The sequence below is a fragment of the Lethenteron reissneri genome, chromosome 23 (assembly GCF_015708825.2).
Source record: "Lethenteron reissneri isolate LAM-NWPU_2019-01 chromosome 23, ASM1570882v1, whole genome shotgun sequence".
Taxonomy (NCBI): domain Eukaryota; kingdom Metazoa; phylum Chordata; class Hyperoartia; order Petromyzontiformes; family Petromyzontidae; genus Lethenteron; species Lethenteron reissneri.
The window spans coordinates 15,052,517-15,077,599 of NC_083801.1; the positions used below are offsets into that span (position 1 = coordinate 15,052,517).

At 54.2% G+C, this 25,083-nt stretch overlaps 1 protein-coding gene across 1 annotated transcript in view; it reads left to right on the forward strand.

The window, feature by feature from the left end:
• The window catches only part of OBSL1 (obscurin like cytoskeletal adaptor 1), a 35,909-nt gene that overhangs the window by 6,312 nt on the left and 4,514 nt on the right, over nt 1–25,083 (forward strand). The window contains exons 5-21 of the mRNA XM_061557404.1: nt 411–851; nt 1,899–2,180; nt 7,591–7,992; nt 8,285–8,572; nt 9,979–10,266; nt 11,531–11,818; nt 12,703–12,990; nt 14,263–14,544; nt 14,970–15,254; nt 16,591–16,860; nt 17,142–17,411; nt 18,329–18,595; nt 19,277–19,389; nt 20,278–20,434; nt 23,003–23,164; nt 23,733–23,837; nt 24,613–24,879. Of these exons, the coding sequence (XP_061413388.1) occupies nt 411–851; nt 1,899–2,180; nt 7,591–7,992; nt 8,285–8,572; nt 9,979–10,266; nt 11,531–11,818; nt 12,703–12,990; nt 14,263–14,544; nt 14,970–15,254; nt 16,591–16,860; nt 17,142–17,411; nt 18,329–18,595; nt 19,277–19,389; nt 20,278–20,434; nt 23,003–23,164; nt 23,733–23,837; nt 24,613–24,879 (4,455 nt within the window). The remainder of the gene's footprint in view (nt 1–410; nt 852–1,898; nt 2,181–7,590; nt 7,993–8,284; nt 8,573–9,978; nt 10,267–11,530; nt 11,819–12,702; nt 12,991–14,262; nt 14,545–14,969; nt 15,255–16,590; nt 16,861–17,141; nt 17,412–18,328; nt 18,596–19,276; nt 19,390–20,277; nt 20,435–23,002; nt 23,165–23,732; nt 23,838–24,612; nt 24,880–25,083) is intronic.

Sequence of the window (25,083 nt, forward strand, 5' to 3'; positions counted from 1 at the left end):
TCGTCTTTGTTTAGTTCATCAGCAATAACGGTATCATAGAAATAATAATAATAATAATAATGGTCGTTGTCATCGTCACCAATTTCATCATCGTCATCAATTGCTTAATTTTTCACGGTTGTGTCATCGTCGCCATCAGTTATTATCATTATTGATAACATCATAATACTCATCATCATCATCATCAGTAGCACGATCACCAGTAAAGAGAAGAAGCAGCAGCATTTTAATTATTTACATTCATAGTTCGTATCATAACAAACATCATCGTCATCATATTTCATTTGAATTAGATTTGTCCTCATTGTCTATGGTGGATCATCACCATCATCAAACACGTTTACATTGCCATCACATCTTCTTCCATAATTGTAACGATCAGAAGCACAATCATGACCCCCCATTTCCAGAATCCGCATCATCGAAGGAGCGGAGAGACGCAGCTTCCCAACAGAACGGGGACGCAACCTCCGAGTCGCGACCACTCGACAACGACATCGACGACATCGACGGGATCAACGACATCGACAACAACAACAACGACATCGTCAACATCGTCAACATCGGCAACAGCGGCGGCAGCGGCAGCATGCTGCCCACGTTGGCCGAGCTCACGGACACGAGCGTCACCGTGCGTTGGACTCCGCTGCCGGACGCGCGGGGCTACGCGGTGGAGCGGAACGCGCTCGGCCGCCCCGAGTGGCTGCGCTGCCACGCGGACGAGCTGCTCGCGGAGCCGCAGCTGCGCGTGCGCGTCCCCGAGCGCGCCGAGTACCGCTTCCGCGTGTTCGCGCTGCGCGCCGGAGCCCTCCCCGGCAGCTGCGAGGCCGTGCCAGGCACCGCGACGCTCGGTGAGAACGCGCGGCGGCGAGCGAACCCCTCGGGCCGACGGTTTCGGTGACCTCCCCGCGCCTACCCGTGGTTTCCCGCGGCTCCCTCCGTGTGAGAAGTGCGTGCGTTACAAATTCTGCAGCGTCTTGAGATGCAATGTGACGTGAATGACGCTTCGTAAAAATGATACCATTAATCGCTAATATTTTTTTTTCCCCCGTCAGTTAGTTGGTTATTGACGTCATCTGCACAGATGTTGTAATTGCTATTGCCTCGTGTGTGTGTGTGTGGGATCTTTCCGGGTACTTCGGTTTCCTCCCATACACAGAAATACCCAATGAGGCATTGGCCAAACATCCTCACCAGGGCACGCTCCTTAAAAGGTGTCCCGAGACTCGGTGCGGACATTCTGGACAATAACGGACGTTGTCATTCTCGCTGGAATAGTTCACGCGTTGAGAATTTCCCAGTGGAAATTTGGCCGCATAGATGACTCTGTAAAAGCCAACAACAGTGGGGTTTCATCTCAATTGAGCTGCGTGGAAACAAACGTGGTGTCAATATCAAACCACCGCATGACTTTAGCCACTCAGCTTACAATCGGCATGTCCTGTGATGACATTAGTCACCGACTGGGTTTTGGAATCATCGTTCTTTCCAATACGCAAAACGTTCCTTCATGGAATTGGCCAAACATCCATTAGCAGGACCCTTATGAAAGACAGTGTTTCATCTCAGGTTGGTCTGGATAAATGAATAAATAGCATTCTATTTTATTATTACAATTATTGATATACTCTGGGTGGAGCATTGGCACGATGGTCCGCGCACTTCGCCATGAACCTGGCGACCCGAGTTCAATTCCTGGCCACGGCTAACATCAGTTGCAGGTGACATCCGAACCGGCTCCTGCGCACCCTTCCAACACTTCACCAGCCCTCAACGACCAGCGCGGTTACGAGCGACACATTGCGGCGTTGACGCCATAGTCCAGCAGTTAACAGTCAACCAATCGTGCGCCGTCGCCGCCACCCCCGTGTGCCCCGTGTCTCCCTCCTCGCGCGCAGCCGTGGAACCGGTGGTCTTGCGGGCTCCACACGACCTCCGGGTGAGCGAGGGGGAGGACGCCGAGTTCCGGGTGGAGCTCTCACCATCCTCGTCGCCCTCGTCCTCCTGTTGCTGGCTCCTGGACGGGCGCGAGGTGGTGCCAGGCGGTCGCTACGAGATGCGTGCCGAGGGCCACGCGCGCCTCCTCGTCATCCGGGACGTGGACGCAGGCGACAGCGGGGCCCAGGTGGAGTTCCGGTGCGGCGAGGAGCGCGGGCGAGGCGCCACGCTCACCGTCACAGGTGAGCGTGGCAGATTGGCCACACCGCCCCCTCGTGCGCCGTGCCGGATTTCATAGGCGCTCGCTGACAGCACTTGCCCCAACAGCCTGTGCAGGATACACAGGGTATCTTTGTCTTTGTGTGTGCGTGTGTGTGTGTGCTTGGGTTAGCAAACACGCACACATCAAGTTGGCAGAGTAGGGGACACAGGTGATCCATCTGCCAGTCATCTTCATCAGATAACCCACAACACCTAGGGTATGTCCCATGACCTGCCAGCGAGCCTTTGACACATTACAGGGGCAGTGAGCACATTTTCTGGACTTGTTATAAACAGGTTTATACTCACATTGAAGCTGGCACCACCTCAAAAATTCAACGCTGTGCAAAACAGACGTGTATTTGATTTTGTCCTAGATGCACCCGTACGCATAACAGCATACAGCTGTGTGCTGGCGTGCGTGCGTGCGCACAAATTTCACTGAAGACATTTGGAGGCCTCAAAAGTTGAAACGCTCTTATCACGACCGTGACGTTTGGGTGGCACACGTCCATAATCCGGCGGTGGGCACTTGGGGCTTTAGATCAAGACGCACGCGGGAGACTTCTATTTTCTCATATAAGTCGGGGGACGTTACGGACACGTTGGCGAGATAACGGCACGGCTCGCGCGTCTCTGCGCGATCCGTTTTGAGAAGCACGAACACGCTCGACACGCGGCGCGTGGGGATTGATCGTGCTGGAGGAGGAACACAACCCGCGGGTAAATCCAGATCGGATTTCCGATCCTAAATAACACATCCCTGGTGAGAGCCGCTAATGATCACGGTAATGGTACAGAAGCCACGGTTGCAGGGGACGTCTTGCCTTGCATCTTCTCCCGGGGGCGTTCAGGCAGCCAGGCCTAATTAGCCGTAGAAAAATAACGGCGTCGTTCCATATCCGCCACCGAACCATGGGCGGGGGGGGGGGGGCTTGTATATCGGGTGTGCGTTGATTGGATTGAGCGAGCGGATTGAGCGAGCAGCGCGAAGAATGAGACAGGAGGCGGCCACCTCAACCACTGCAGCAACCACCGACGAACTACCATCACACCATCGCCATCGTGCCACCACAACGGGCGTACCACCCCAAGCACCCTGCGATCCTTCATCCAAATAACGAGCTCCCCATCTGTTATCGCTCCATCGTCGCACCACCCACCACATCGCTGTGCCATCACTCACCACACCATTACGAGACGGCCGCTGCTGTGGCTAGGAGATGTTAACGACCTCGCCTGGTATACAGGAGGTCGTGGGTTCGATCTCGACCCTGATGCCTGCTGCTGTATATTTGAAGTTTGCATGTCTCTCTCCCTATGGTCGTGTGTCTCTGGGTCCTTCGGTGTTTCCCTCAATGTTTAGAAATATGCTTTTTGAGTATTTGGCTGCTGTACATTTCCACGTGATAAGCCACTTCGTTGAGCTACCATTTGTGGCCAGGTCGCTTCTGAAAAAGATCTATAAAAGCTCAGTAGGCCTTACCTGGTAAAATAATTTACCGCCCATCACCACCCAATTATCATAATATATCAACCACCAGCTACCACCCCATTACCATGCTAACCACCACCCATCACCCAAAACTCTGTTACCATGCCACACCAGCGCCCAGCAGCCACCACACAAATACCCAGCACTTGCCAAACGTATCCCTATTACCCGGTCACTCCACACTCACCACCAACACTTTGACCACCCAGCACCACAGAAACTACTGCTAAGCCCACCGCAACCCACCATCTCACCACCCCCTACACCACCGTGCCCTCCCCCCCCCCCACCGTGCCCCCCCACCGTGCCCCCCCCCACCATGCCCCCCCCACCGTACCCCCCCACCGTGCCCCCCCCACCGTGCCCCCCCCCCCACCGTGCCCCCCCCCACCGTGCCCCCCCCACCGTGCCCCCCCACCGTGCCCACCCCCCCCCACCGTGCCCCCCCACCGTGCCCACCCCCCCCACCGTGCCCCCCCACCGTGCCCACCCCCCCCACCGTGCCCACCCCCCCCCACCGTGCCCACCCCCCCCCCATTGTGCCCCACACCACCGTGCCCCCCCACCGTGCCCCCACCACCGTCCTTCCCAGGCCGAGGGAGACTCAGAGCCCAAGTCGTGCACAGCTGCAGGGGCAACACGCGAATGTTCACCCCGCGCTGCACCGCCACTCAACCGCGGTCCCGATATAGACGCTGCCCGGCGTGCGTGCGAGCATACGTAGCGATGTGCCTGGCGTCTGCGTAAGTGTGCGCGAATGTTTGAGCTGTGTGTGTGTGTGTCACGGTGCGTTTGTGTGAATGCGTGATCTGTGCCCGTGCGTGAGCACGCATGTTGTGTAACCTGCTGCCCGCGTCTAATTGCGTGTCACCTGCGATTATATGAGCACGTTGCGTTATCTGTGGCTTTAGGAGCATAAGTGGGTTTGTGTGATTGATCACACGCGCGGCCACCCACCCACGAAAGTCAAAGATTCCCCTGGTAGCCTTAACCGACTGTTGGGACAAGTGCTGTTAGCGAGCACCTATGAAAGCCGGCACGGCACACGAGTGGGTAGGGTGGCCAGCACCGCGCCCGGCCGCCTTTGTCTCCCCAGTGGCGATTGTTTGAGGCCGAGTCGACCCACCCGCACGACGCACACACGCAAGCGCAAATGTCCCCACTGACTCGACAGCTCAGAACCCTGGCGTCGACCAACACCCGGCACTCGTCAGCTCTTGGGTTTCACTCCGACCGGGGCTCGAACCCTGAACCCTCCAGGACACGACACTCGCATCGCTCGTAACCCCGCACCGCCGCAGCCTCTCCCGTGGCAGGAGGTTGGCTCTGGGATTTCGCTCGGAGCGAATTCCAACCCGCCGCGCGTTTCGGGAAGGAATTTATCAGGCGGCATTTCCAAGGGCTCGGAGAGTGCAGGGATTGAGTTGATTTGATTTGTTACACGAATCAATTGCTCGTATATTTGTACAAGGGGTGATCCGTGGGTGTGCGTGAGAACAGCAGCAACACAAAAGACAAAACACATCGACACTGCAAAGAGTGAGTACAGGGTCCTTAAGCGACACTGCACAGCTAACGAACGAAATATTTAACGTTCGTAAACGAAGCACATGTGACGATACAAACAGTGCCAGGATGGTATGGCGGCAAGAGGCCCCAGAAAGATTTAGGTACATGTGCAAGTCAGCTCTATATTTTAGTCCAATGGTGACATAACCACATGCTAATCAAAACAAAAAACTGTGCAAACGTGTGAGAACAAGAGGCGCCAGAATAGAGTTAGGTACAGCGCGTGTGGTCAATGCAGACTTGATGCCTTGAAACAGGTTCCAGTTTGGTGTTTGAACATATTTACACCTGTTGGGTTGTCAGAACGGGTAAAGCTTATTCTTGTGTATTTCCCCCCCCCCTGCACCCATCATTTTGATACTGGCATAAAAAGGTTCCCATAGATATAGGTAGAGGTGCAAGTTTGCTCTGTGTGTTTTGGCCCTAACAGTCGCCACTGGTACCGGGGGGGGGCAGGGGGGTGGTTTGCCAGCGGTGGTCGCTCATCGAGGCAAATGCAGGCGCAGGCGGTGGCGGCCCATCATTGCCGTCGACTGCGCCGGGGGGGGGCGGGGGGGGCGGAAAAAAAAACCTTCGGCGATTCGTGAGCCGGAGGGTGACAACTCACCACCTGTCGCCTGCTGTCGAAGCGTTCACACTTTTTGAGCGAAGCGGTTCTGGCGAAACCCCGCGGAGCCGACGCCGGTGAAGAGATTGACAGCGAGACAAAAGTGAACGCGCTCCGCAGGGTGGCGAGAGGACGGTGGGTTGCGCACTGGGTCGCCCAATGTGCTGCCCCCCCCCCTAACTTGTAGCATCGATGGAACGAGCCAACCAGCCCCTAGCTAGCTCCAGCAATAGCCCCTGAACCTAACCAACTATTCAAATTATTCAATTAGGATTATACTGTCCTTAGCAATCTTCCCCACCCCTTCTTTAAAAAAAGAACAACTTTTGGCAGCACCCAACTGGAAAAGAGTCATGAGACTTAGTGAGGCTTTCCTCTGTAAACAAGTGCAATAATAAGCACAAGCCTGCCTTTAACATGCGAGCCAACCAGACACTAGCCCTATCTATATCCCCCAATTAACATAGCCGGCAAGCCCATATAACTATCCCCTACCCCTGTCCCGTACCACACGAGCCAGATCGTAGCCCAACCTCTAACCAGCTTTCTCCACGCTAATCCCAACCGCCGCTAAAAGGGAACATTCCATGTTGCCTTCCTATCCATGCCAATCCACCACTAAAATGGAATATTCCGTGTTGTCTCCCCGTCCACGCCAATCCCAGCCGTCGCCAAAATGGAACATTCCGGCATTGTCTTCCCATTCATGCCAATCTCACCCACCGCCAGCCTCCCATCACCACTTTTGGTGACTTCGATGTGAGCCAAAATCTTTGTTTCTAAATCAGCTCAAGCCTCCTGTGAATCACGTGACTCCTGTGTGGCCACGCCCAACTCTCACCACCCCCTGTGAAAACAGCTTCCAGGTCATCATGTAGCCTCTCCCAATTCTCATTTCCCTGACCAATTTCTCCAATTTTTCCATTGCTTTCCCATATGTGTCTTACGTCCCATTCTTTCTCTTCTCTCTTCCCTTTCCCATTCCGTTTTCTATTTCCATACATTATATCATTGACTCTACTCCCCTCTTTAGCCGTGTGCCATGGGAAAATAAGTTGATAAGTCATATACTAGTTTCATGCTTTACGCATACATTTCTTGCCGCATTTCCAAAATATATTTTTTGAGCAGGGCCTTGTGCTTGGGATGTTTGGCCAGTGTTTGTGTGCGAAAGCCACAGTGCCCAGAGAATGCCCATGCCTACAAGATGAGAACACGAAAACTTTATGAAACAGAGAGGGGCTTTTCTAAAATTGCTATGCAAACATATAATAGAGAGACTGGAACAAATAGGGGGATGACATTCGTAGGCTTTGATCTAGGAGTTTCTAAATATAATGATGATGGAGGCAATTCTGATGGATGTCATGTGGATGATGATGATAATGGAGGTCATGATATTGATGATGGTCGTGATGGTGACCTTGATAGAGGTCACGATGAATTTTATATCAGGATCTCGGTCTTGATAATGATGATGATGATGGTTATGATTATGATGTAGTTAATGATAAATAAGTTAAACACGATGATGATGATGATGTGCTGGAGGTTACATTGATAATGATGGACTTCAGAACAATTATGATGATGGATGAAGTTCAGGAAGATGACAATGGCAATTCTCTTGTACTTGCAACAGGCCATTACCTCTCCTTCCCCTCTCCTTCCTTCTCCCGTCTCTCCTCACCCGTCTCTCCTGACCTCTCCTCTCTCCCAGCCGCCCCAGACCTCTTCGTTCGGGACCCAGAGCCGAGTACGGACGTGCGTGCCGAGTCGGGGAGCCCCGCGGTGCTCGCGTGCCGCGTGCGTCGCCCCGGATCGCGAGTCCGCTGGCTCGGGCCCGGCGGCATCGACCTCCTCGCCGACAAGCGGCCACCGCCTCCGTCTCCGGGTCATGGCCACCAGGAGATGGGGGCTGGCGAGGGCAGCGGAGGTGCGAGGAGGAAGGAAGGCGAGGAGGAGGAGGGGGAGGAGGAGGAGCAGGGGGAGGTGGAGTTCAGCGAGCGGAGCGAAGGGACGCTGCGAGAGCTGACCGTGCGCACGGCGCGGCCCGGCCACTCGGGGGAGTACACATGCGCGACGAGCGACGACTCGCTCACCTTCCAGCTGAGCGTTGCGGGTGAGCGAGACGGTGCGACGCGGACGTGCGCGTAGCCATAGCGTTCGTTACAGGATGACGCTGCAGAATGGCGGATATCGCTTCGCAATCACTGCGCACAAAGATCCCAGTGGCGCGGCAGCAGAGGCACCCGGATTCTGTTTTGCCGCGAAACTTACTGGTGATGGAGGTGGTGGTGATAGTGGTGGAGTTGATGGTGGTGGTGGAGACTGTGTTGATAATAATAGCAAATGGTGGTGGTAAAGGTCGTAATGGAAGTGACGTCGAGGATGCTGTGTGCATGCGCGCACAGAGCCGCCCGCGACCTTCGTGTCTCGCGAGGAGACGCTGACGAGCGTGGAGACGGTGGAGGGGGAGCGCGCGGAGCTGAGCTGCGCAGTGTCGCGCGGGGACGCGAGCGTCGCGTGGCTCAAGGAGGGACGCGCGCTCTCCGAGCAGCAGCAGCAGCAGCTCGGCCTCCGCCTGGAGGCGTCGGGGACGCTGCGCCGCCTCGTCATCGAGCGCGCGCAGGCGGCGCACGCCGGCGTCTACACGTGCGACACGGGGCACGAGCGCGTGGACTTCACGGTCCGCGTCGCCGGTGAGAGCCCTCCGACCAGCGGTTGTGGATCACATGGGTTGCCTTACATGTCACGTGGGTCGCTCTGCTGGAGTTTGGAACACGATGTTTTTATAACACAGCTCCACATCATGGGTCAGAGAGGTCATCACTTGGACAGGGGTCGCCCCGCAAGTCCAAGTGATGATCACGATGTCAGTCATGATCAGGGGTCTGCAACACAATGAGAGGCATTTTTCTTGTATCAGTATTTCAAGAGCCGCAATGCAAGTGGATACCAAATGGTCCTTAATGAATAATGTTGCGAAGTGGTCCTGAAAGCGCCACGTACGGCTCCGCAGCCGCAGGTTGCTGACCCCTGGCCACGGCCATGGCGGAGTTACGGCAAGGATCGTGATTCTTCTTGCGAATTGCTCTTCGGTATAGCAACTCATGATCATCAGTCCATGTCCTGCCAGAGGTCGTCTTCCTAATTTTTCCAGGCTAAAAACGGTCCACAGTGTGGTGCTCAGTCTGGTCAGGGGTTTCCACAGTCGCATGCCACGGGGCATTCTCTTGATTTGTCCCGCCTGAGTAGCTGGTGGCCGCATCTCACATGCGTGCCACGGGTTGCTCGGTTGAGCGTGTGCCACTGTTTGCAAGGCAGGCCTAATCCGGGGGGGGGGGTTCGACGGTCGGCTCGCTGGTGAGACGTTCGTTATTGAGGACGTCGCTCGTTCTTTTGAAACTCGGTTGCACTCCAGAACGGCTTCCGCCATCGTCTCGGGCGGGGCATCGATAGTTTTGGGAGGTCTTCGAGGGTGGGTGGGTTTAGGTTTTTGCTTAAATGCGGTGAGGTTCCTGTACACTTTGGCGGAATCTGAGAATTTATAGCGGAAGAATATTTGACAGTACTGGGAACCTGGATAAAGGAGCAGTTGATGTCAGCATGCCCGTGATGGTTGGAGTCGTTAGCATGGTGCCGAGGTGTTTCGTGTGGCTGCTCTTTGCCCAGACAGGGAGCAGCTCTCTGTGGTAAAGTACGCGAGTGTGGAGGAGTACACGAGGGTGAGGGCGGTAGAGAACGCGAGTGTGGTGGAGTACGCGAGTGTGGTGGAGAACGTGAGGGTGAGGGGAGAGTGCGGAGTGTTCACGTGTACACTCCCCGTGTCGTTCCCTCACTTCTGGACCACGCTTCTCCTTTGCTTCGTCTTCTCGTGGCCTTTTCGTAGATGTCCTCGATAAGTCACCATGATCCTTTCACGTTTGAAAGAGCAATGCGATGATGGTGACAATTTTGCTGATGGTGGGTGGAAGTCATGAGAGTAAAAAAGTAATGATGATCATGACAATGGCACAGGATGTAAAAATTATATTGTAGTTCATGATGAGGGCAGTCATGACATTGATGAGCTACTAACGACGATGCTGTGTTCACGCGCCTACAGAGCCGCCCGCGACCTTCGTGTCTCTCGAGGAGACGCTGACGAGCGTGGAGGCGGTGGAGGGGGAGCGCGCGGAGCTGAGCTGCGTGGTGTCGCGTGGGGACGCGAGCGTCGCGTGGCTCAGGGAGGGACGCGCGCTCTCCGAGCAGCAGCAGCAGCAGCTCGGCCTCCGCCTGGAGGCGTCGGGGACGCTGCGCCGCCTCGTCATGGAGCGCGCGCAGGCGGCGCACGCCGGCGTCTACACGTGCGACACGGGGCACGAGCGCGTGGACTTCACCGTCCGCGTCGCCGGTGAGGGAGGCTCTGGTGTCAGGGGTCGTCATGCAGGTCACACGTGTCGCATGGGTCTAAACTATAAACTAAACCTTTTATTTTACCGGGAAAGTCCCACTGAGCTACATGGCTCGTTTTCAGAAGCGACCAAATGATAGCTAAACGAAGTGGCCTATCACGTGGAAATTGAAAGCAGCCAAATACTAAGCGCATGTTTCTAAATGTCGAGGGAAAAACCGGAGGACCCGGAGAAAAGGCTACGTGACTACGGGGAAAACATGCATACTATAAATATACAGTCATCAGGGGTTGGGATCGAACCCATGAGCTCCTATATACCAGGCAAGGTGGTTAACATCTCGCCACCGTGGCGCCCAAATTGGTCACTTGTTGGCTGGCACCAAGTTCGAGTATCACCTCTGTGCATCAGGTACAATGTTTGTAATGAGAGCCGAGAAGCACTGTAACTAACAAATTGAAACGCAAGCAAAACGTTAAAAGGTTGGGCAAAGTACCAGTGGGATTAGAGTGAAGGTCATGGGTATCGTTGTTCGTATGTTGAATTTCTTTCGCACCGTATGTAGCCAACCGTGCTAATAGTTCGTGCTAGGGTCTGATTATCTAATTTGTGAGGCTTAGGGCGAGTTCGTTTCGTATTGGTGAGTTTGCTCTACTCCCGAGCGGCGGGTGTCCGCCCCCACCCTGCTGAGTGTGTGTGTGTGAGGTCGTTTCACTTCCTGTTCACGTCTAACCTTTGGAGTCAAGGCTCGTGGATCGAACCGTTGCTCGATCTGCTCACGGACGTTTTCTGCCGATGCCACGCAGATGCACGATGCGTTGAACTGTTTTAAAGATGGCGATGCTGCCGATGATCCCAGCGATGACCACTGATGACATTTCCATTGGACAATTCTAATTTTTTATGATTTTAACGTGGGATCTTCATGATGATGATAATAGTGGTGATTTAGAAAAAAAAATATCAGATTACATTCTTTGATATTTTATCTAGTTTCATTATTATTATTGTCAAGTAATTGTGATGAAAATGGTGATAATTGAGGAAGGCTGTATGACGATAATGATGTTAAGCGTGATGTGATTGAGATTATGATCATTGTGATGATGATAGTGCAAGTCATGATAATGATGAAGGTCATGATGATCATGACGACGATGATGATGATGATGATAAAGTATATAATGATGGTATTTCAGTTGAGGACGACGATCATTACATTGATGAACTACTAACGACGATGCTGTTTGCGTGCGCGGACAGAGCCGCCCGCGACCTTCGTGTCTCTCGAGGAGACGCTGACGAGCGTGGAGGCGGTGGAGGGGGAGCGCGCGGAGCTGAGCTGCGTGGTGTCGCGCGGGGACGCGAGCGTCGCGTGGCTCAGGGAGGGACGCGCGCTCTCCGAGCAGCAGCAGCAGCAGCTCGGCCTCCGCCTGGAGGCGTCGGGGACGCTGCGCCGCCTCGTCATCGAGCGCGCGCAGGCGGCGCACGCCGGCGTCTACACGTGCGACACGGGGCACGAGCGCGTGGACTTCACGGTCAGCGTCGCCGGTGAGAGCCCTCCGACCAGCGGTTGTGGATCACATGGGTTGCCTTACATGTCACATGGGTCGCTCTGCTGGAGTTTGTAACACGGTGTTTTTATAACACAGCTCCACATCATGGGTCAGAGAGGCCAGGCCGCAGAGTGGTTGGGTGGCAGGTGTGGCGGTTTTCCCCGGGCATCAGATTTATGGGTCCTCAGAATCAATGGCGGGGGGTTCAGAAAAGGCCAAGGAGGCCTCGTCTGAAATTTTGCCTCAGGCCTCAGAAAACATTTTGGCGGCCCCGCAAAGAGGCTCCACTATCTCAGTGGTTGCGAACCCCACCCAGGCTGGACACGGGGACAATGAGGCTAACTCCACAGCCATTTTCTATTTATTTCCTTGATAATATGGTGGGGCTTGCTGTGGGTTTGCAGTCAATGCTCTTATGTGTAACTGCAATGGAGAATTGTCATTTAAATGCCGTGGTGTGGCGATGATTATGCAGATTTTTTATTTATTTATGATAATCATTAATGTCCAATTCAGATGATGGGCATAATGGTGGAAAATGTGGTGATGATAATGATAATGGTCATAATGATGTATGCATGTATGTTAGGCTACTTTGACACCGTACGTAACCAAATGATGTTGATAATGATCTTGACGATGGAAGTCATCATGACAATGGCAGTCAGGATAATGATGTAGTGTAGGTCAGGATGAGGGAAGTGATGATGGTAATGACGATGATGATGACGAGAGCTAAAATGTAGCCCAAGAGAACGCTAGAGGATGATGCAGGTGATGATGATGGTAACTTAAGTCATAATGGCCCTTTCGAGGACGATGACCATGACGTTGATTACCTACTAACGACGACGATGCTGTTTGCGTGCGCGCGGACAGAGCCGCCCGCGACCTTCGTGTCTCTCGAGGAGACGCTGACGAGCGTGGAGGCGGTGGAGGGGGAGCGCGCGGAGCTGAGCTGCGTGGTGTCGCGTGGGGACGCAAGCGTCACGTGGCTCAAGGAGGGACGCGCGCTCTCCGAGCAGCAGCAGCAGCAGCTCGGCCTCCGCCTGGAGGCGTCGGGGACGCTGCGCCGCCTCGTCATGGACCGCGCGCAGGCGGCGCACGCCGGCGTCTACACGTGCGACACGGGGCACGAGCGCGTGGACTTCACGGTCAGCGTCGCCGGTGAGGGAGGCTCCGGCGTCACGGCGCAGCGTTCGCCGCTTGCTGCAGAGGATCCAGCAGCTTGTTATGACTGCGGGTGACATTACCAATAATGATAAGAATGATGAACGATGTCTGCTTCACATTGGATGTTAAAGTTCACTGTGAAGCCATTCGCAAGATCAGTGCAGGCCATTGCAGAATTTGAAAATTGCCAACAAAGTTCCCAATTGGATTTATATGAGCGATCATTGCACCATACTGGCAGACGGCAGACTAATGTCACAGGTCAATCTTGCCAGTGAGACTTTGCCGGTCTCTGGAGTTCTCACCTGGTTAAATAGAGAAACTTTAAACTTCCCATTGCAGCACACGGGACACAGCACAGGGGACACGAGGCATGAGATGCAGGACATGCTGGCTGCGATGGCACACACTTGTGATCCAGGATTGGCGGATCACACGTAGAGGAGTGAAACTCCCAAGCAAGCTAGAATACGAGGTGGCCAGGACATAGCCACCTCAAGTTGTAATTCCCTATATTCATGGTTTTTTTTTATCTGGCAACTCCAATTTCCATTCATATCATGCTAAATAATCACTGAAAATTATTCATACAAATATTTCAATCCAGGAAGCTCCTGGTGGAGGATGTCATGATGATGATGATGGTAGTGGAGATGAGGATGGCGCGATAGCTCACGATGGTAATGATGAATGTCAGGATGACGACCATGTCTGTCCGGTGCTCGTCGAGCTGCTTTGGCTTCCAGTTGCTGATGGAATACTATTGTAAGGTCGTACTCATTCCACACAAAGTGCTTGCCACAAATGAATCACACTACCTTGCTGATCTTGTCAAGGAGAATAAACCATCACGCGAACTCCGCTCATCCTCGCAGCGGCTTTTAGTTGGCCATCGAACAAAGACAGCCACTGCATCGCACGCTTTCAGATGCGCTTCTGCGGCCGTCTGGACCGCTCTTCCTCCCAATATGTGATCATTGAGGAAGGCTGTATCACGATGATAATGATGTTGAGCGTGATGTGATTGAGATTATGATAATTGTGATGATGTGCACTTTAAATTTTAAATTAAAAACTAATTTATTTAGGACTACTTTTTGTGTTTAGTTTGTTGTCCTTTTCCCACAACTCCGATTAGCACGGTTGGCTACGTACGTCACGAAAAAAAGTTCAAGACACGTGATGATGATGATGATGATGATGATGATGATAGCGGATGACAACCGGATGATGGAGATCACGGCGGTGTCCATCGTGCGAGTGCAGAGCCCCCGGCTCGCTTCGTGTCGCGCGAGGAGACGCTCACCGAGGTGGAGGCGGTGGAGGGGGAGGACGTGGCGCTGGGCTGCGAGGTGTCGCGCGACGACGCCGCCGTCTCGTGGCAGCGCGCGGGCGGCGAGGAGCTGAGCGACGACGAACGGCGCGAGCAGCTGAGCGACGGGGTCGAGCGGGCGCTCGTGCTGCACGGGTGCGAGGCCGCGGACGCGGGGACGTACGTGTGCGTGACGCGCGACGGAGACGCCATCGAGTTCCACGTGCGCGTCACGGGTGCGGACCGGACACGCGCACCCACGAGCACACATACACTCACACACGCGCGCCAACACACACACGCATGCACCCACGAGCACACATACACTCACACACGCGTGCACGTACACACACGCATGCACCCACGAGCACACATACACTCACACATGCGCGCCAACACACACACGCATGCACCCACGAGCACACACACGTAGGCAAAGATTACCCTAAAGAATGAACGGACAAGTGCTGTCAGCGAACAGCTGTCAAGGCCGACACAGCACATGAGTTGGTGGGGGGGGGGGGTTTCAGCACCACTGCCGGCCTTTGTCTCCCCCTTGCTGATGCCTTACGCATCGTACCAGGTCCAGGTCCAGTTCTGACATTGACTCACCACCAACGTTTTCTTCTGCCGTCGCTACCCCTCCCCCCTTGCCCCACAGCCCCCCCGGCGCTCTTCACGCAGCCCCTGCGCGACGTGTATGCGCGCGCCGGGGAGCCCGTTGCGCTCGGCTGCCTCGTGTCGGACCCGCGGGCACGCGTGGCCTGGCTCCGGGACGGGCTCCCCCTGGGGGAGGGGGACCAGGAGGAGGGGGGGGAGCGGTGGGAGGAGGTGGAGGAGGGCGCCAGGCGGGAGCTGCGGATCGCGCGCGTGGCGCTCGAGCACGAGGGCGAGTACACGTGCGAGACGAGCGGCGACGTCACGAGCGCGTGGCTGGCCGTCGAGGGTGAGGAGCCGCCCACCCCCTTCCTGTGCCACGGTGCCGGCCTTCGTTTGGTGCTACTCGCTAACAGCGCTTGCCTCTACAGTCTGTTAAGGGTGTCTTGAGTACCTGGTGCAGTACTGGGGAGGGTGCCCATGGTGGTGCTGGCCACCCACCCCCTCGTGTGCCATGCTGGTCTTCATAGGTGCTTGCTAACAGCACAGGCTATATGGGGGGTACTCTTTGGTTTTTTCGGTAAAGTCACGCAGGTAAAACAATCAATAAAATAATAAAAATGAAAACAACTAAATTGAATCACGACGTTTCAGAGGCAACAGTTATTTTGCTGTGCCTTTTTACACCTGATGAGGGAGGCTTGTGTTGCCTCCAAAACGTCGTGATTTAATTGAGTTGTTTTCATTTATTTTATTTTATTGATTGTTTTACCTACATGACTTTACCGAAAAAACCAAAGAGTATGAATCCCTGCAGTCACGAAAGCTTCAAATGTAGAATATACGGGGGGTCTTTGTGTCTCTGTGCATCCATGCGTGTAGGCGCACATGTAGCACGCCTACAAAACTGGCACAATGCTATCCCAGTGTCTTGAAACTTTAAGTAAAAAATAAACACACGCACATTTTGTCTCGGTTTCAATTCAGCCGTGGCTCACCGTCAGTGCCGTTAGCGCCTCGCCACGCTCATGGAGCTGCCGGGTGGAGCTGCGGAAAGGCGCCGTGTGGTGGCAGCCTGCAGTTCTCTCACCTCCAACCCTCAACCCATAGCATCAGCAGAAGCTTGCGATTGGCTGACACTGTCAGGCATTCAAGGAAGCGCTGCCAGCTTACCATGTGTCCTGGTTAAGCCTCCCAGATATTTGGGAACCCCACCATAGTCAACAATGTCACTCCAAAAGCCACCGCCTTCATGGCCAATCACTTTCCCACTCACCTACTCCAATAACTCTCACCACTGTGTCCACGAACTTTCACCCTCCTGTCTTTCAATACCACTCTTCTTCACCACCACTCATTCTCTTATTGTCCTACCCACCAATCCTCTCCATCACCACTACCACCACATACACTCACCCTACTATTATATCATCATCACCACCACCACCACCATTGCCAACTCAACCTGCGGTTTTCGAACGCCACTAATCCTCACCACCACTCACCCTCATACTCTCCTAATCCACCATCCATAACCATCACCACCACGACAGTCACTCGCCCTCCACGTCCACTTACCATCTCATTCCCCTACTCTCCTGCCCCATCACCCCTTACCCTTAAAATCTCCACGCCCTGCCTTCTCCCCCTCACCCCTGACCCCGTGACTCCGTGTGCCCGTGCAGTTCCTCGTCCCGTGGAGTTCGTGTCGGAGCTGCACGGGCTCACGGTGCTGGAGGGCGAGGACGCGACGTTCCGCTGCTCGGTCTTGCCGGCCGACGCGGCTGTGCGCTGGGAGCTGCGTGGCGCCGCGTTGGAGGCCGGGGGCCGCGCGTCGCTGCACGAGGATGGCGCCGCTCGCTCGCTGCTCCTGCGCGCCGTCACGGCGCTCGACGCCGGCGAGGTGGCGGCACTGGCCGACGGAGCGGAGACGCGGGCCCAGCTCCGCGTGCAAGGTGAGGGCCCGGGCAGCCGCACGGTCGACTCGGCCTCAAACGAGTACCTGGTGCGGTGTGTGAACATCGCCACTTAGGACACAAAGGCAGCCGGGCGTGGTGCCGGCCACCCAGCCCCTTAGTGCGCCATGCCGGCCTTCATAGGTGCTCGCTAATAGCACTTGCCCCAACACCCTTATAAACCTATACGGGAGATTTTTGTCTTTTGTACACATCTGTGCGTCACACGCACACCCGCCGTCCGTTCACATCTGCGCTCGCGCGCGAGCTCGTCTGTGCAGAGGCCCCCGTGTCGTTCGTGCGCGGGCTGGAGGCGACGGCGGCGGAGGAGGGTGACGACGTGGTGTTCACCGTGGAGCTGTCGCGAGCGCAGGCCGAGGTGCGCTGGGCACGCAACGGCGTGCTGCTGAACCCCGGGGCCGAGCGCGCCGAGCTGCGCGCGCACGGACCGCTGCGCTCGCTCACCGTGCGCTCCGTCAGCTTCTCGGACCGCGGCGTCTACTCCTGCGAGAGCCTCCACGAGCGCACGCAGGCGCGGCTCAGCGTGGAGCGTACGTGGCGGGCGGCGGCGGCGGTCGGGCGGGGTGACAGGTCACAGCCGAGATGAGCAACCTCACCGACTACAGCTGAGATGAGATGAGCAGCATTACTGATTAGTTGAGATATGAACAGGATTGCTGATTATGGCTGAGATGAGCAGGATTACTGATTAAAGCTGAGATGAAACGAGATGAGCAGAGTTGCTGATTACATCTGAGATGAGCATAATTAGCGATTACAGTGGAGCCTAGATGAGATGAGGAGATATGCGGGTTACTGATTGTGGCCGAGATGAGATGACCAGGGATAACCGAATGCAGTCAAGTGGCTCGGCGCTCCTTCAGCAGCGTAATATGTTTGTCGCGGGCCCCGGTGCAAGGAATAAAATGGGCCTCTCCCTCTTCTTGGTTCTTTCGGTAAAGTCACGTAGAAGGGAAATATTAAAATAATAAAAATAAAACATAATAAAATACAATTCTCACGACGTTTCGGCCACAACGCAAGCAGCCGTCATCAGGTGAAGAACAGGTCTGTCGGAAAGACAGCGTCTGACAGCCCTGTTCTTCACCTGAGGACGGCTGCTTGCATTGTGGCCGAAACGTCGTGAAAATTGTATTTTATTATGTTTTATGTTTATTTTTTTATTATTTCCCTTCTACGTGACTTTACCGAAAAAACCAAGAAGATGAATCCCTGCAGTCACGAAAGCTTTAAATCGAGCATCTCCCTGTCCAATGTCCCTCCTCGTCCCCCCTCTTCATTGCCTGGCACCCGGGCCTCTCTCTTCTTCAGTGCCTGGGCCTCTCTCTCTCCGACCGCACGGCCTCCTCCGGCGCGGTCGCACCTTCGGTGGCGCACTCACCAATAGCCACGCCACTGTGCTCCCCCCCCCCTCCTCCCCCCACCGCCGTGCTGTGCCCCGCCGCAGCTCGCCAGGTGCGCCTGGTGCAGGCTCCGAGCGCTGTGGAGGCGACGGAGCGCGGCACGGCCACGTTCTCGCTGCGCCTCTCTCACGCCGACGTGCCGGGCCAGTGGTTCCGCGACGCGGCGCCCGTGTCTCCGGGGCCCCTGTGCCGCGTGGCGGCGTGCGGCGCGGAGCACAGCCTCACACTCGCGGCGCTCTCGCTCCACGACTCGGGCCTCGTCTCCTTCCAGGCCGAGGGGGTGCACTGCTCGGCGAGGCTCACGGTCAGAGGTGCGAGGGGCGGCGGTCGCGTCGTCTGCCGGCTGACGGGGTGTCCGTCCGTGTCTGCCAATCGACGGGTGTGCCCGCCTACCGTCTTTGTGTCTACCCAAACGTCGACTCACTGATAGCTGGTGGACACCTGTGACGAATAACCACAGCTCGCGCCTCCGATTAGCGCAGTCGCACCTTCGATTAGCGCAGTTGGCTACGCACGGTGCGAAAGAAGTTCAACGTGCATACATACATTCATACATTCATACCGAGAGGTACACTGGATGTGGTGTGCTGGCTGCGAAAATATTTTTGGCTGTCCGACCCAGACACGCTCAGCTGAAATTAAGCCCACGGCCTATCGTTTCGTTTTCTGTGGTCACCAATCAATGGTCCCTTGTAGTGGGCCCAGTGGTGGCCAGTGGATTGTGGTTGCAGTGGGTTGTGGTTAACCCTGCTGACTCTGCGGTTGCCGTGGGTTGTGGTTAACCCTGCTGACTCTTTGCGGTTGCCGTGGGTTGTGGTTAACCCGTTGCGGTTGCCGTGGGTTGTGGTTAACCCTACTGACTCTAGGGTTGCCGTGGGTTGTGGTTAACCCTGCTGCCTCTACGGTTGCCGTGGGTTGTGGTTATCCCGTTGCGGTTGCCGTGGGTTGTGGTTAACCCTGCTGCCCCGTTGCGGGTGGCGTGTGATGCACAGAGCCGCCCGTGAGGTTCGTCCGTGAGCTGGAGGAGACGCGCGCACCCGAGAAGTCACGTGTCACCCTCGAGTGCGAGGTGTCGCGCGAGTTCGCCGACGTCAAGTGGTACAAGGTGTGCGCGCGCACCTTGCCTGGCACAAACGGCGTGGAGACAACACCGCCACCCAGTGGCGATTGATGTTGGTGGCATGTGTGGCGGTACTTAGATGCTCGATGGCAGCTCGAGGGAATATTCTCAGATCTGGTGACAAAGGACTTGGCTAAGAGGCACCGGCCTTGACACTGGCCCTCTACCTAAGGGACTCCAACACTTGATGTGGGCCTTGAATTGCGGCTCATAACCTCAACCTCGGCCTTAGCCTCGTGGCTCCTAGCCAAGACCGATATGTGGGGAGGGGTGGTACAGTGGGTAGGGCACTGCACTACGAATCCGGGGCCCAGGCTGATATCAGCTGTGAGTTTTATCTGAACTCGTCCTGGGCCTCCCCGAGGTCAGCTCATCCAAAGATGTGTACCTGGTGCTGTCTGTAGGAAAACATAAGCACTGGGGATACAGAGTCGGCTGGGCAAGGGGCTAGCGGTGACACCGCCTCCTTTCACGCTGCACCTGCTTTAATAGGTGCTCACTAACGGTGCTTGCCTCAATGGCCTGTGCATATGACACAGGCTGTGTGTGGGGGGTAGCAGTAGTGTTGCGGTTATCACGCTGCACACGCTGCACTACGATTCCGGTTACCTGAGTTCGATTCCTACTCAAGGCCAACACCAGTGACGGTTATATGAATCGGTCCTGGGCCTCCTCTAGGTCGACCCAGCCTCAAATGGGTACCCGGTGCAGTTTGTAAACCTCGCCACAAGGGGAGGCAAAGGCGGCCGGGCCTGACGCTGGCCACCCACCCCCTCGTGTGCCGTGCCGGCCTTCACAGGTGATCGCTAGCAGCACTTGCCCCGACAGTGTGTCAAGGCTATATGGGGGACACTTGTCTTTGTGGGGGAGCAGGACGGAGAGGAGGTGAAGCCGGGCGGCCGGTGCCGCCTCATGTCCCAGGGCCCACGGCGCTCGCTGCTCGTGCCGCGGTGCGAGCACGCCGACTCGGGGATCTACGCGTGCGTGGTCACGGGCGACGCACGCACCGAGGCAGCGCTGCGTGTGCACGGTCCGTCATTCACTCGTATACTGAGTCATTCACTCAGTCACTCACTTGGTCATTCACTCAGTCATTCACTCATACACTCAGTCATTCACTCATACACTCAGTTACTTATTCAGTCAGTCATACACTCCGTCATTCACTCATTCACTCAGATGCTCATTCAGTCCGTCATTCACTCATTCACTCAGATGCTCATTTAGTCACTCACTCAGTCATTCATTCATTCAGTCACTCATCTCGTCTTTCACTCACACTCAGTCATTCCTCAGTCATTCACTCAGTCATACATTTCAGTGAGTCGTTCAGTCAATCGTACTCGTATATTAATAATTAGTTTTTGTTGGTTAATCCATTATTAAATCAACCATTCATGTCTTCGTGCATTTACATAAATAACTCCATTCATACTTCCAATTATTACTTAAATCATCAACTGACCCATCCATATGTTAATGAATATAATCATAAATCTTTTATTTAATCCATTCATTCAGGAATATATCCAAACGATCATTCATTGTTAAATCATTCTTTATTTGATTCGTCCGTTTATCAACAATTGTCAACAGAATTAATTCACTTATTTGTTAGTTTATGAATTCGAGACGGTCGTGTTGAGGGATTGAGAGTACCATGGTGGCGAGATGTTAACCACCTTGCCTGGTATACAGGAGGTTGTGGGTTCGATCCCAACCCTGACGAATGCTGTATGTTTGGAGTTTGCATGTTCTCCCCGTGGTCCCGTGGATTTTTTTCCGGGTCCCCCGGTTTTTCCCTCCATATTTAGAAACATGCATTTAGAGTATTTGGTTGCTATAAATTTCCACGTCATAAGCCACTTTGTTCAGCTATCATTTGTGGTCAGGTCGCTTCTAAAAAAGAGCTAAACAGCTCAGTGGGCCTTTCCTGTTAAAATAAAAAAAATGTGTTTATAGTTTAAATCTTGAAAGGTACCGCTTCCTCCATAGAATCTGCACACAGTGGAGCCTGTTTATACTTGTCGAGTTGTGGGCGAAGTTCACAGTAAAGTGAGGGCGAGTCCTGTGCAAATTGGGCTTTAAATAACCAGAAGTTGTTCGTCCTGAAGTTCATTCGGGGACACGTGTCTTCAGAGAGATGAGTGTATTAATGTGGCCATGCAACCCAAACCGGGGACCCGATAGTAACCCACTGGAGTATGAGGAGGAACAGCAACACTGCACGAACTCGCTCCTCTGAAGCCCTCTCGTGGCCAGCAGACCTCAACATTGATTGGCATTTAGCCCCTGAACGTACTGCCATACGCAAGAACACAATAGTGGAACAATATTCAGTCTACCCACTCTTTAATGATAATATACAGACTTCGTTAGTCCGCTGCTGGATGAAGACCTCCGTATCAGCAATGGGGCCTATTTGACCCCCATTGCGGGTTGGTGATGGGTGGAGGCCCAGTATAGGGTTGTTTCAGATATCACTCTTCTTGTTAGCCGTGGCTGGGAATCGAACCTTGGTCACCGGGTTCATCGTGCAGTGTGCTCACGATTGTGCCACCGCTTCCTATTGCCAGCCATGCACTGTGGAGAAAACCCGTTTGGGCTGTTTGTAACAACCATTTGAGTTTGTTTTGTAGTGCCGGGTGCTGGCCAGAGTGACAGTCTACACCTCTTATGTTTACTAAGAATACCTGTACACAAAGACAGATTGATACACTGAGTGAATGTTCAATTTGTTTACCCATCGACTGAAATGTTGACTGACATTTTGACTAATTTACACGAATTGAACGACTTCAATACTTACCGATAAATTATCGTTCATTTTTTTTTCATTTCACCTTTACTTAACCAGGTAAAACACCCTCGAGGTTACAAACCTCTTTTGCGAGAGCGACCTGATTGATTGACTGCTTGCTCAGCTGATTAGTGAAACTATTCTGACAGATTGACAGAGAGGCCGATTACATTATCCCAACATAATGACTGACGAATACACTGCCTGGCTCATTAATTGCTTTATTGACTGACTGCTTGACTGATTTTCCTCACGACTGCCTGACTAACCAACTTGACTGACTGACTGGCTGATTGACCGAGAGCTTGAAGCAAGGCCGTAGCCATGGAGTCAACATTGGGGGGGACCAAATCTTCCAGGGGGTCTGGGGGTCCCCCCCCCCCCAGAAAAAAAAATCTAAATTTGAAAACTAATTTCCTGCCAAAAAAAAAAATCACTAACACATAGAATGGACTTTTTATTTATTTTTTACAATAACGTCTCATAGTGTATTGTATTACATTGTTCTGTTTTTTCTTTTTTACCTTTTCTTGTTTCATTGTATGCAATGGCAGAGATTAGGGATTAATAAAGTACAACCATAACCACAATCATATAAACCGAAATCTATTTGATAGCAATATATTGGGGGGGGACATTTTGAGCATATTTTATAATTACGGCCTTGGCTTGAAGAATTGACACACCGAGTGTCTGCCGGGCTGTCTAATATGAAGCCCTTTCATAAACCCACCTCAACCGTCTCCTTCGATAACCCCACCCATCTCACCCCCCCCCCCCCCTCACCGTCTGGTACAGCTCGCGACGTGCGCATGGTGCAGCGGTTGACGGAGTGCGACGTGGAGGAGGGGCAGGCTGCCTCGTTTGAGTGTGAGACCACTCACGACGAGGTGAGCGCCGTGTGGACTCTCAACGGGACGCGACTCAAGCCCGGAGACAACGTCCGCATCCGAGATGAGGGTGCGCGTCGATTCGCCGGCTCCCCGCCACCCCATGATCTGGGTCACTATTTAACGTCACAATCTGGGGTCACGTATTGGGATGTTTTTTGGAGGTCTCTAGTCATGGGTCACGATTCAGGGTCACACAAACGATTTATTTTCACGGTTGTTGAAGTGATACAATCCTCCCGTGTACGATAGCTCGTTGGGTTGTTGCATCGCGATATCGAGATAGTGACGGCTTGGGGAGGAGGCCTTCATCCAGGGCCGACGATGATGGCCAGAGCGATGTGAATCTATATTGGTGTGCATCTTCAAAATGTATAGAATAGCAGCGTGAGTCGATAAACTCTACAATCTTGTGAACCCAAAGAATCCATAGTGGTATGTTCACCGAAGGGCACAGTCACAAGCGCACGTGTCCACCTGCGCCTAGCATTCATCAGCACGTCTCTTCCGCGTGACCGTGCTTTGTTCGCCCAAGGACACGTCGTTCAGAAGCACCCCGATTTGCCGGCGCTCAAGTTGTTCGTCAGCTTGGGCGAGCACTTGCACCGGCGCTCACCGTGTTCCCCCGTGTGCCACAGGCACGCGGCACAGCCTGGTGCTGGCGTGTGTGCGTGCCGAGGACGCCGGGGAGGTGGGCTTCTCCGCCGAGGGCGCCGAGTGCACGACTCAGCTCCGCGTCCGAGGTGAGGTTCGGGGAACCGCTGACTTTTTATTTTGTTTGACTCTCTTTGGTTCTTTCGGTAAAGGTATGTAGAAAGAAAATGATTTAATTTCAAGTTTGTTTGACTCCTTTATTTTTTCTATATATTTGTTTACACAAGCTGCTGATCGCAGGCCGCAGGTCCAATGGCCCAACACGTTATGCGGCCAGCGACCAGCGTTACTGTTAAAGTTGTAAAGCCCACTGAGCTGTTAGCTCCTTGTCAGAGACGATCTAGCCACACATGATAGCTTTTAAAGTTGCAGCCAATCATCTAGATGCATGTTTATAATGTGGAGGGCATTCAGTGGCGTGCCAACACAAGCTAGTCTTATTCAGTTTGCCCACCGAAAAGCATAGCCTCAGAACCATTGGCATCATACACACATCTATGCCTCTATATAAGGAACGAAACAGGTGGACTTCTCCACAAATCTGGCTGTCGCCTGATGAAGCTAGTTGTAACTACCTGGTGAAACGTCGTACTCAGATTGTAAATGTTGTGGCTTGGTTCTCCAACACACCGGTGTGCTGTACTAGTGACGAATTGGCCACGTTCTCTTTACGTGACAACCCTTACTAGTTGGCTGTGTTCTGGTGGTGGTGGGTTTTAACGACACATTCATATATTTACGCGACCTAACTAAAAACCTCTATTATGGATCATAAGTTGTCACAAACACTTTGCCATTGCGTCTTGCGTTGATGACGACAACGACGCCTCTGATGGTACCCCCACCCCCATCTTGCGCGACCAGAGTTGCCGGTCCGCATCACAAAGCCTCTACGCGACAAGATCGCCATCGTGGGCCGGCGCGCCGTGCTCGAGTGCCGCGTGTCGCGCGCCACCGCCCGCGTCTCCTGGCAGCACGGCGGGCGCGAGCTGGCGGAGGGCGGGCGCTACCAGATGGGCGCGCAGGGCGAGTACCGCACGCTCGTCATCGTCGAGGCGGCCTTCAGCGACGAGGGCTCCTACACGTGCCGCGCCGGGGAGGCCTCGTCGTCGGCGCGGCTGCTCGTCGAGGGTACGCGCTGCCTGGCGCCACGCGTGTCTATCCAGCAACCGCGTGAACTTCACGCCGTGTGCATCGCGTTTCGTGGGCTTGTAATTGCCGTTGCTGGGCACGAGTCGGCACCGATTTGATGTTTTGTGGAGGTTGGTGGCGGTTGTTGGAGGTTTCTGAGTGTTTTTATTGTTGTCGATTATTGTGCTTGTTTACCCTGGAGAG